The sequence below is a fragment of the Neovison vison genome, chromosome 7 (genome assembly GCF_020171115.1).
Source record: "Neovison vison isolate M4711 chromosome 7, ASM_NN_V1, whole genome shotgun sequence".
In the NCBI taxonomy this organism is placed as follows: domain Eukaryota; kingdom Metazoa; phylum Chordata; class Mammalia; order Carnivora; family Mustelidae; genus Neogale; species Neogale vison.
In genome coordinates, this window is record NC_058097.1 from 180,296,966 (window position 1) to 180,309,090 (window position 12,125).

The following is a 12,125-nucleotide window of genomic DNA, read 5'->3' on the forward strand; positions in this document are numbered from 1 at the left end:
CTTTCCTGAGGCTTTGGTACCCTACCTTCCATAGGAAGCCATGGTGATCAAAATGCCACTACAATGCCTAACCAGGTATTTTTAGAAAAAACAGAACTTGAAGCCCAAGCTCAGTCTGGAAAGCCAGATCCAGTCCAATCTCAGAACAGTGAGAGCTGAGGGTCCTTCCCTAGGACTGCACATTTTGCTAATTTTGGTCCCATCCTACTTCCTGATATGAACAGGGCAGGAGTTCAAGTCCGACCTAAAGCTACTCACAAAGTGAGTGCCATTTACCACCGAGAGAAACATTTTTAATGCCTGTTTTGCAAATAATGGGGGAGGCCCAGGACACCCCAGTGGTTGGGCAGCTATGGAGCATGTCCTATGTACCAGACATTGTGTCAAGCTCTTCACCTCCTTCGTCTCCCAGAAACTCCTTACTGGATCAGAGTCTATGCTTTCTGCCTTACTCACCAATTGGGAAACCAAGGCCTGGAGAAGTTAAAGAATTTACCCCAGGTCACACGGCTTCATCTGCCAGAGCTCCAAAGCTAATGCCGTTAACCATGAGAGGCCCCCTAGGCTGAGCCAACTGCTTGGTGACCTTGGACACACGACCTGGCCTCCCTCTGCTCCAGCATGTGTACATCCATAGTAACTAGCTAAGCCTCTGGCTGAACATTTCTAAAATACACCTGCCTCTCCTTCTTCCTTTTCAACATGTCGGTTGCTTCCAAGAACCCAGCACAGAGGGCTTTAATCAGGCTGAGCAGGGAGGAGGAGTGGAGAACAGAAAGGAAACATCTTCCAGGAGCACAGCCTTACAATGCTGCATCTGTCTCCATGGCCCTTACCTGTGATCTCCTCAAAGATGGCATGGAAGCCATCAAAATTCTTGGAGCCATCTGAATGGAAGAGGATGTGGAGTGAGGAGTCCGTGCTGCGGATGGGCGCTGGCCGCTCATTGCCACAGAAGCGCTTGATGATCTGGCTGCTGCTGCTGTCACCGTCGCGAACCTCCACGTAGTCATACTGGCACATGTAGTCAAACTCCAGGCTCAGCATGACGAACCTGTGGGCAGAGAGGGAACAACAGGAAACAGGTGTGCTCCAGCCCCTCCTGCGGTCCCTGAGCAAGCTCAAGGTCAGATGATGAACAGGTCTTAGAGGAGCGGTGCCACTGGCCTCATTGGACAGAAGAAGGGGCCTGGACAATGTGAGGTCAGGTGAATTCCTTTCAGCAGAGGGACGCTGGTATGTGTGTGTGCTTGCCTGGGCCAAGGGAGTCCCTATTCCATCCAGAACATCTCTGCACATGCTGGCCTCTCTTCCAGGGTCACTTTTCTCCCAGGGTTCAAGGCTGGTTCCTTCCTATCCTCAGGCCTCCCCTGAAATAGTCTCTCCTCAAAGAGGTTTCTTTGACAACACTTTCTAAAGGAGATCCCCTGTTTTCTTCATAATGGGTATATAAATTTTAATTTACTTTATGTGCTTGATTTTGTCTGTGTGTGTGTGTGTGTGTCTGCAGGCACACACAGACATGCCTATCTCTTCCACTAGGCTGTAAATTTCTTGAGTGTAGGGGAAAACAGCTGGCTTCTTCCACCATTGTTTGCACACTGCCCAACACAGTGTCTGGCATATAGAAATGCCAACCAAATATTGGTGAATAGTTGGTTGGATGGATACGATGGTCTAATTTTACAACTGGAGGATGGAAAAAGGACATATTGTCTTGCAAAACTCAAAAGAAGAACAGGGGTGCCTGGGTGGCTCAGTGGGTTGGGCCTCTGCCTTTGGCTTGGATCATGATCCCGGGATCCTGGGATTGAGCCCCGCCTTGGCTCTCTGCTCAGCAGGGAGCCTGCTTCCTCCTCTCTCTCTCTGCCTGGCTCTCTGCCTACTTGTGATCTCTCTCTGTCAAATAAATAAATAAAATCTTTTAAAAAAAGAAGAAGAAGAAGAACAAAATCTCTACACATTCCTCTTTGATGGAAGGATGAGAAGGCAGTGATCTTCTGGGTAAAAATAATTCTTGCCCAAAAAGTAAAAAAGGTGGCACTGTATCAGAATTTCAGAACTGGGGGAGATCTGGTAAATCTATAATTGCCTTAAAGGGTCTTGGGTTTGGAAATACTTAAATACATCAGATCCAAAGAACAGAGGATGACCCCAAGCATAGAATTCCAAGAGACAGGATAGGAGGCAGCCACATCCCAGACAATGAGAGGAAAAGCCACTTTTCAGATTATTCCAAAGGGAATGTTTTGGTGTCAAGGTCACAGAATGTACATCTGTATATTCTCCCTCATGTTTTGAAGAAGAATTAAGAATAGACAGAAGAGCTCAGAATTGCCACCTGAGATGCTGGGACAAGGACCTATTTCTACTACTGTGGGTAAAAAGTTCAAGTGCCAGGACTAAAGAACACTGGACCACAGTGACAATCAATATATTTTGAATACATTTAAAGGTCTTCCTAAAAGGACACCTTTTAACTAGTATTTATTTTACAAAACTTAACACAAAACCTTTTGTAAGGGACGATATGGCCCATTAATCAGGCCTCATGCAAAGTAGTCTAATATCTACAGACCTGACTTCTCACCCAGATGCCATGGCTAGCTTGCAGTGGGCCTTGGCAGATTCATCCTTTCTCTGGACGTTGGTGTCTGTCTGAAAAGGGAAGGCGCAGGGACAAGGCCACCACACAACAGAGATCAGAGCTTACGTTCGAAACCAAACCATGGGATATTGCAAGTTGTATCTGTACATTCATTTGTCCAAGTACTTAATATCCATCTGTGGTGGGCGCTGTTCTAGGTGCTGAAAGCACAGCAGGGACCCAACGAGACCCACCCAACTAGTGCCAGCCCCAACCGAGAGTAGTTCTGATCTGTGGGATGAACAATAAGCAAGGAAACCAGAAAACAAGGTAATTTCATAGAGTAGTAAGTGCTGTGAAGAAAAGAAGCCAGGTAAGAGCATAAAATGTGACTAGGGAGGGTAAGCTTTTCATACAATGTGGTCAAGGGAATACCTCTCTGTGAACTTGATATCTGGGCAGACGCTTACATGATGAAATAGACCCAGCCATATGAAAGTCATGAGGAAGAGAGGTCCAAGGGGACTTTGTAAGTGCAAAGGCCCTGAGGCAGTAATGAGTTTGGCATATTTGAGGACCTGAAAGAAGGTCAGGGATGCTACAAAATAGAGTGTAAAGGGGAGAGTGGTATGAACTGAGGTCAGCAAGGCAAGCAGGAGCCAGATTCTGCATGGTGAGGGCTCTAGATTTTATTCCAAGCCTGAAATGAATGAGCAGGGGGTTTTCGACAACAGAATCATGATTGGATTTAGGATTTTATAGGATCATTCTTGTCAAGGAGAAGACAGCAGAGTTGGCAAGTATGGAAACATGGAAGCCAGTCAGGAAGCTATGAGAGAATCAAGGTGAGAGAGGATGGTGGTAAAAGGAGAATAGTGGCATCAGAGTCTGAAGTAGATGGATGTGAGATGATTTTACATGTAAGAAGATAGATTTTGTGATAGATAGAAAGATAGAAGTGGGGGGCACCAGGAATAACCTCTCAGCTTTTGCTCTGACCATGTAAATGTGCATGTGTTTCTGTTATTATTACCATTGGCCAAAAGGTCCAGGTTTGATGAAGGAGAAGAAATCTGTATATTTCCAAGCCTCCCTAGGGGCCTCTCCTAGGCATGTGATGTGCTTGTCCAATCCCACCACCAGTTTGGATTTTTGTTTGGGAGAGATTTCCTTTGCACCTTGGATCTTGGAGGGGCTCCTCAGAGATCCCTAAGGGGACCAGTGGCCTGGTTCCTAAGGTGCTAAACTAATATGTGGCATTTAACACCTGCCCTTATCATCCTTGGCAGAGCCCACCTGAAGCCCCTTAACAGAACGGTGTGACCCCTCAGGTGTTCCTTATGCCAACCTCGTTCTAGAAAAGTTCAATTACTGAGCCTCACTCCCAACTCCAGATCCTCAAAAAATGGGGAGATCAGCCACTGAGGGCCAGCTCTGGTGAGGAGAATTGAGAAGGGGACCTGTTCCAAGGCAGAGTGCCATATGCTGCCCCTCCTGGAGGACAGAGAGCCATTTGAGGAGCCAGCTGGAATGTGGAAAACTCCATTGATCCATCCAGAAAATACTTATTGAAAACATGTGCCCTTGGATTTTAGGGATTTCCATCATTGCCAACTTCATTACTGGGTAGAAAGGAAAGAAGTAAGGGGACAATGTCCCTAGAAATCCCAGAGGGGAATGGGCCACTCTGTTACCCTGGAGAGGAAAAGGAGAGATATTTGTCAGGAAAGAGGAGATACACTGGCAGCAGGGAGAAGTTCTTTTTTTTTTTTTTTTTTAAGATTTTATTTATTTATTTGACAGACATAGATCACAAGTAGGCAGAGAGGCAGGCAGAGAGAGAGAGAGGAGGAAGCAGGCTCCCTGCTGAGCAGAGAGCCCGATATGGGACTCGATCCCAGGACCCTGAGATCATGACCTGAGCCGAAGGCAGCGGCTTAACCCACTGAGCCACCCAGGTGCCCCAGGGAGAAGTTCTTTCAACATTTATTCACACAACAAGTATCTCTCAGGCTCCTGGGGCGTGTATAGCCCCATCAAACATGGCTGTTCCCGGCCCTAGGAGGCAGCAGTGAACAGTTCTCATAGAAGAGGCCTCTCTTGTGTTGTTTATCTTGTGTTACAATAAAACTGGGTCTGTTCTTTGTACTATGGCATAAATTAAATATTTGTGAGGACGCCAAAGCTCCGTAAGAAGAAATAGCTTATCTCTTACACAAACGTGAAAATTGGGTTTATTCGTTATGGGGTGGTGGTTGTTTCCTGACTACCAGTGAAAGGAGCTGATGAATGTAAACATCAATCTGGAGTATAAATTCCTTGAAGATTAGATCTGTGCCTTTTATTTCTTCCCTTTCCGCCAGTACTGGGTGACTAGAAAGACTTGGTAGAGATTTGTGGGTTGGGTAGATAGCTATTAGTATTTTTGCTTTGTTGGTATTATGCTTGGGTCAAAATTCCCTAAATCCACAATCTGCAACCCCCCACCGCCATGGCAGAGCAATGAATGACAAACATATAACTGGCTATGGTTTTGACCAGGCCTCATCCCATGGAATTGCCAAGAGGTTAAAAAAAAGGGGGGGGGGCTAGTGTACATTTCCAGCTTCTTTTTTATTTTTTAAAGATATAGCCATTTATTTGAGAGAGACAGAGCAAGTGAGTGCAAGTAGGGGGGTACACAGAGAAAGGGAGAGAGAGAAACTAAGCAGACTCTGTGCCAAGCAGGGAGCCCAACTTGGGGTTCAATCTCACAGTCCCAATTTCAGACCTGAGCGAAAACCAAGAGTCAGACACTTTAACCAACTGTGCCACCCAGGTGCCCAACATTACCTGCTTTTAAGAATAAAACACAGATGGTTAACCTGTGGTCACTGGGATCTAGGGTGCTCAGTCCTCTTAACGTGTTTCCTTATAACCCCAAACTCCCTAATTCTGACTGCAGCCCCTTACCTTAGCTGGATGATGAACCCAGGCTTGGCATGGATGGTCCATTCACAATGAGCATTTAGGGGGTAGCTCTCCAACAAGATCTGACCCTTTGAGGCTCGCAGAACCTGGCCACATCCTGGGAAGAGAATATTGGGGCATGGAAATTGGATTCAACAGAAAAGAGAGGGTAGAAGATCTCAAAGATCCTTTGAGCTCCCCCACACACACCTGAGAACAGAGTGGAGAAGGAAATTACTTTCTCAAGCACCTGGCAATGCATTAGGCAATTTGCCTAGGTTAATTCATTTAATCCACCCAAGAGCTTGAAAAAGGAAGTAATATTATTCCAGTTTTCCAGCTGGGAAAATGCATAACAAGAGAGTTAAAGAAATAGCTTGTCTCACCAATAAAGACAGTAGAGCAGAGATTCAAACCTGTGTCTGACTGTAAAGTCCAAGCCACTCTACCATCCTGCCTCTCCAAGAGTGCCCGAGGCCTACCTGGGGGCTCTGCCCTAAGACGCTTTGAAAGTAGATATTGTGGTCTTTGTCTGAAGCCTCAAACTACGTAAGAGCCTTGGCCTGTGTCCCCTCAACATCCTCTACCCCACAGATATGACCCCAAAGCGACTCCTTCCTGATCCCTTTCCATCCAGTTAGAAAAAGTATGTCAGTCTGTTCTATAGGCAATTATGTAAATAATGTGTCCCTAACTCATGAGACCAGAAGAGAAACATGATCTTCAACCATTTGAATTGGATTACTGGTTTTGTTTGTTTGTTTGTTTGCTTTCTAGCTCAAATTCTTTTGAAAGCTGCCAATTTAAAAAAAAAAAAAATGCATCCAAGGAGTTCTCCTGCTTGAGCTGTGGGGGTCCAAAGCCCTCTACCCTCACTATCACCTTGGTTTCCCTGAGTTACCTCCAAAGAATCATCAAGAAATCACTGGGCTGAGTCATCATTAACTTACATCATATTCTCTAGTGTTAAGCACAGGTGCGTGATATGCACCCTAGTTTTACAGAAGGATTTGGGGGAAATGTCTCAAATTGGTTTTTTAGAAAAAAAAATTATCTAGGCCATATAAATAGATGATATCTCTTACCAGAAACATCAAACTATAATCCATGGGCTGAATGTGGCTCACTGCCTATTTTTGTACATAAAGTTTTATTGACACAGAACCACACCCATTTTTAATGCCCTGTCTATGGTTGGTCTACAGCTATGGAGAGTGGCACAGTTGAATGGTTCTGGCCATTCACGGAAAAAGTTTGCCTAACCCTGCTCTGTACCGAAATCCGGTTTGACCTCATAAAGTTAAGCTATGCAGTGAGAGTCCATAACCCCCCCCAAAATATAAATTCTCGTTGTTTAAAAGAAAAATACTAACATCAGGGGCCGCTGCTCTATAGCAGGATGACAGTGGTGATCTTCATACAATGTTAGGAAAAGAGCTCAAACTCCTCTTTTGGCAATCTTTGAGGTCTGATGCTTGTTACTTTTGTGGAAATTACTGCTGGGTTGGTTGTACAAGTCCTGTCTTCATTCGGATTTTTATTGGGGGCCGTCCTGGTCTGCCAATGGGAAGCACCGTCTACCACTATCCACTGGGACCGCTTGTCTCGCCTGGCCTCCACGATCTCTCTCTGCAATCCATGTCCCCAGTATCTGATTCTCCACACAGAAGCCAAAGACACCTCTTAAATAAACAAACGAGAAAGCATTACTCTCTCGATTCAACCCTCCAAAGGCTTCCCACTATGCAAACACCTTCCTATGACGCTCATGGCCTGGCCTCTGCCCAGCTCAACTGGCTTCCTTTCTGTTCCCAACTCTGGGCCTTGTCCTTGCTATTCCCTTGGCCTGGAAGGTTTGTCTTCTTCCACATGTCCTTTCTTTGGGAATTAAGTTCAACTACACCTTCTTCAAAGAGGCCTCCCTTGACCACCCAGCTACAGTGGACCTTCATGTCTCTACAGTAATTGTCCTTACTCTATTTTTCTTTTTCTCTGTAACACATATGACTAACTGAAATTATCTAGCTCATTTGCTTACTCTCAGTAGTGGAGCTGGGACCTCTTCTAGATTGTGCACCTAGAATGGACCCTGGCTTGTAGCATGTGCTCCATAAATAGCTATTGAATGAATGACAGTGTTATCATAGGCCAGGTACTGATCGAAAGATTTACCAACATCGTCTCATTTAATGCTCATGAGAAACCTAGGAGAACAGTGTTCATATCCCCCATTTCCCAGATGTGCAACACTAAGGATGTAAGAAGTTAATGACTTCCTCAAGGCCAGATGGCTGGAAGGTCAACAGACTGTAAGTGACTGTTTCAGCTGTAAAGCACTGGGTGAGAACAGAGACTACAGAGCCCCACAGCCGGTGGTTTGAGACTCAGCTTTATCTTCACTGGTTGCGTCGCTTTAGGCAAGTTACTTCCTCTCTGGGAACCACAGGAAACCCGAGTCAAATGGGAATAAAGCTGGCACCTGCTTCATATGATTTTGTGAGGCTTGAATCAGATCACGGGTGGAAAGCTCTCAGAAGAGACATGAGTAAATGTTAAACTCTTGGTGGTTGGTGGCAGAGCAGGGATTTGAACTTGGATCTTTCTAGTACCAATGCTGGGTCATGGCTGGTACACTCAGCTGTCTTGGGGGATTCCTGACCCAGCCCCGTCCCATAGCATTGTGAAGCAGCAGGATTCTTCCACCCCACCGGAAAAATACATTGTCTCTCCCCCTGTGCCCCACTCCCGGTCCCAGTTTCTGAAGTGCACGTTCCTTCTTCCTGCATACCTCACACGCCACCGCCCCCATCCGCCCATCTGCTGGCTACGGAAGTGATCTTTGGGTGTGAGAGACAAAAAAAGAAATCTTCCTGCTCAGCCTCCACCCTTTGGGGACTGGCAGCTTCCCAGCCTGCAAGGTGTTAAATCCCAGCTCCCACTGCCAACCTCCTGCAGAGACCCCACGTTAGAACCAGCAGGAAATGCTGTCAGTCCGCTTCCCAGCAAACGGAAACTGGTTTCAGACAGGGGAAGCTGGGCCTCTGCTCGTGTCCGGGGGAGCTTCTGCTCACCCCTGTCAGGTCTTCCTGGCAGGAGCATCGGGCTTTAGCCAGACCCAGGATCTCATGCAGCTTCTGGAGAGGTGACGGTCACCATTCCTATCCAGGCGCTGGCCCCTGGCCACGTGAGATGCTAGACCATTGTTCCTGCAGGCCCGGGACTGTCCTTCAGAAGTAGTCAGGGTTCCAAAGCACATGCCACAGCTCCGTTCTTCATGATGTTTTCCTTCTCACTCCAGGGGGAAGGGAGGAACTGGCACCAAGATGGTGGACAAGTTCCAACCAACCGGACACAAAGAGGCCACTTCTCAGAAATGTGCTTGGGGGAAGGGTGTGAGGCACCGGGAAGAAGAGGAAGGAGCCCTACTCCCTTCCCACATCAAGGGGCTCCTTCAGCTCCCTGTCCACTCTCGCCTCTTCTCGGGGAGTTGGCGGGTCTGGGTGCAGGGCAGACTAAGTGCACCTCTCTGTCTAGGGCAGAACAGTGAACACAGCTGAGTGTCCCCGCCAAGGAAGTACTGGTGGCCAACCAAGCAGGTGGTCCCGAGTCTGAAAGACCAGAGCAGGCAATGGGCCCAGAAACGTGCTCAGATTCCCTGACAATGTCTTGCTGCGGGGGAAGTGGGGTGTGTGTGTATGTGTGTGGGGGGGGTGGTTGCCAGCAAGGCCAGACTCTCCCCTGGGCTCTCAGATCCTGGACTCCTCTCCAGCCCCACCACCCCCCGACCCTTCTCTGGTGTTATAAGCCAACACAGGAAAGACAGCTAGACAGACCCTGCAACTGCAGAACTGAAGGGAAATCTCCATTAATTTCTAAACTGGCAAGAGAGCTGGAAGGTTCCCAATAAAAATGAACACCCAGGCATTCAGACGAAAGTCTCGGTATCTCCAGCGTGGGGGTGGGGAGGGAGAAGCAAGAGACACAATGCACTTTGGAGACATGGTTGGGGTTTGGTTTGGTTTTAATCTTTCTTCTTGGGGGTGTCAGTGGGGAGAAGGAGAAAGAAAGCAAGCATTCAGACACAGAGAGACATTTGCATTTCCCTTCCTCCTTCAGAGATGACTCGGAGGCAGGACTCACAATGATTAAGGGGCATTTCCTGAAGCCAGGCTGGGTCAGCACTGCTGGTCAGTCTTTTACTAGCTGTGTGACCCCAGGCAAGTTCTCCAGATTCTCTAGACACAGGCTTCCTGGTTGGAAATGAGAATAGAGAATAATACTAGTACCTTCTACCATGTTGTTGTTTTCTTATTTTTGTAAGGATTAAATGAGATAGATATTTATGTAATGCCATTAGCACAGTACCAGATACATAAAATGCTCAATAAACGGCACTACATGTAAACTAATGGTGTTACTTCTCTTGAGTCTTGTCTGGATCTGAGGCACTATTTTGGCGCAAGACTCACGGGGGACATCCCAGGTCCTGACCAGGGCTCCAGGGCTCCTAGGAGTCTCTTCACAGCCCTGGCTACATCCCTAAACAGGAGCCTGCACATGGATGGGAAAACAAAGGCCTGGATGAGGACACGGGGATGAGCCACGTCCCAGGCCGGGAGCTGGAAGGGAGCTCACACCTTCCACGTGACTTGGTTCATCCCACCATGCAGGGACTCCCAGTGAGGACCTCAAGTGTCTCCCACATAGAGACACAATTTAAGACAGAGGATGAGAGACGAGGCTCTGGGGCCCGGCTTCTGAAGTGCCCTCTGACTTCCTCTGCTACGTACAAGCTGTATGACAACAGGGAAGTTACTTAACCCTGCTGTGCCTCAGTGTCCTTACCTATAAAACGATTCTGATGAGGATCAATGACTTAATACACGAAGGCACTTAGAATGCCTGTTTCATAGTAAGTGCTAAGAGATGGCTTTTTTCAGGGGCTCAGGTCTTAACCCGTGACAGTCCGATGTCCATGAATAATTCCACGGCTCACCCTATGATATGGCTTATAATCCCAATTAACTGGGTACTTCATAGTGATGGTTTAGTTCATTGTTTGCCTCCCCCATGATGTGAGAGCAGGGACCCTATCTGTCTTGTTCAGACCTTTATGGGACAGAGCAGGTGTTTAGATAATTGTTAACAGAATGACTATGCCAGATAAAATCACATATCTCCCTGCCCAATCAAACCATTCTTAAAGCCCCATCCTCTTTGCCTCAGCTGTCATCGGAATCTTCACAAAAAATAGCAGATAATGGGGGCGCCTGGGTGGCTCAGTGGGTTAAGCCGCTGCCTTTGGCTCGGGTCATGATCTCGGGGTCCTGGGATCGAGTCCCACATTGGGCTCTCTGCTTGGCAGGGAGCCTGCTTCCTCCTCTCTCTCTGCCTGCCTCTCTGCCTACTTGTAATCTTTCTCTGTCAAATAAATAAATAAATAAATAATCTTAAAAAAAAAATAGCAGATAATGGAGCTAATCCAACTCAAAGGAGAGGATCTGGGTTGGGGTAGCACAGAAAATTCTGATTTCTGCATAAAGAAAGGATTTCAGTCCTTTTTTTCTGAGCTTCGGTTTGGTTGATTTCTATTAAATCTGTGTTTAAGGCCCCTGATCCTTTCTTCCATTCTAACCAGTAGGCTGTGAATCTTCTCCAATGAATATTTTATGATTTCAGATTGCATAGTTTTCAGTTCTGGAATTTCCATTTGGTTCTTTTTAACACTTCCCAAATCTACCCTGAAATGTCTCATCTATCTTCTTCTCTACCTTTTCCTATAGAACATTTAGTATATTTATTTTAAAGTTATTTTATTTTTTATTTTATTTTTTTAAGTAAGCTCAAACTTACCCCTTGTGGGGCTCAAACTCATGATCCTAAGATCAAGAGACATATGCTCTACCAACTGAGCCAGCCAGGTACCCCTATTTTTTTTTTTAATTCCTTGTGGAAAAATTCCAATATTTGATCATGCATGGTCTGTCTCTTTTGACTGATTCTTTTTCTCTTGACTGAAGGTTATATTCTCTACTTCTTCACAACAGAAAATGTATTTTTTTCTTTTGATTGGTAATATCCTTTCCCGTTTGGCAGGGATGATGAAGACTGATCATTTTAATCCAATCAGAAATTAAGCTAGTATGAAATTAGACCAAAGCTGATTCTTCTACAGGGTTCTCGAAATTCAAGCACCAGAAACCCAACAAAATCCATCTTTGAGTTTCAACATTCTCCGCAATCCGCACCCCACTTCCTACACCTCCATAATGGTAAGACTGGGAAACTGTGAGTATTGGAGGCTTTGAAATCACCAGGTTTTTGAAGCTGCAAAATGACATCATCCCAAGATCTGCTTTGCCCTCGTCTCTGCTTGCTCAGCACGACTTCACTGAAGAGAATACTTGGCAGAAAGGACTGTCTTTACTCTGGGGTCTCCTTTAGAAGGAAGTTCAGCCAACCACCCACAGGTTCATCGCAAGTCTGACTAACCCCTCCTCTTTCTCTGGCTGGCCCCGCCTCCTTCCTGGCTGATCCTGCCCTTCACCTGCCCTGCCCTCAGCTTCACAGCTGCCTTTCCCCCCCCCCC

The 12,125-nt window shown here is 46.5% G+C and overlaps 1 protein-coding gene across 3 annotated transcripts in view; it reads right to left on the reverse strand.

Moving 5' to 3' along the window:
- The window catches only part of PAMR1 (peptidase domain containing associated with muscle regeneration 1), a 155,041-nt gene that overhangs the window by 30,862 nt on the left and 112,054 nt on the right, over positions 1 to 12,125 (reverse strand). For all 3 annotated transcript variants that reach the window (XM_044259088.1, XM_044259086.1, XM_044259087.1), the window contains exons 4-5: positions 5,540 to 5,654; positions 837 to 1,054 (exon numbers count right to left, since the gene is read on the reverse strand). In XM_044259088.1, coding sequence (XP_044115023.1) covers positions 837 to 1,054; positions 5,540 to 5,654 — 333 coding nt within the window. The remainder of the gene's footprint in view (positions 1 to 836; positions 1,055 to 5,539; positions 5,655 to 12,125) is intronic.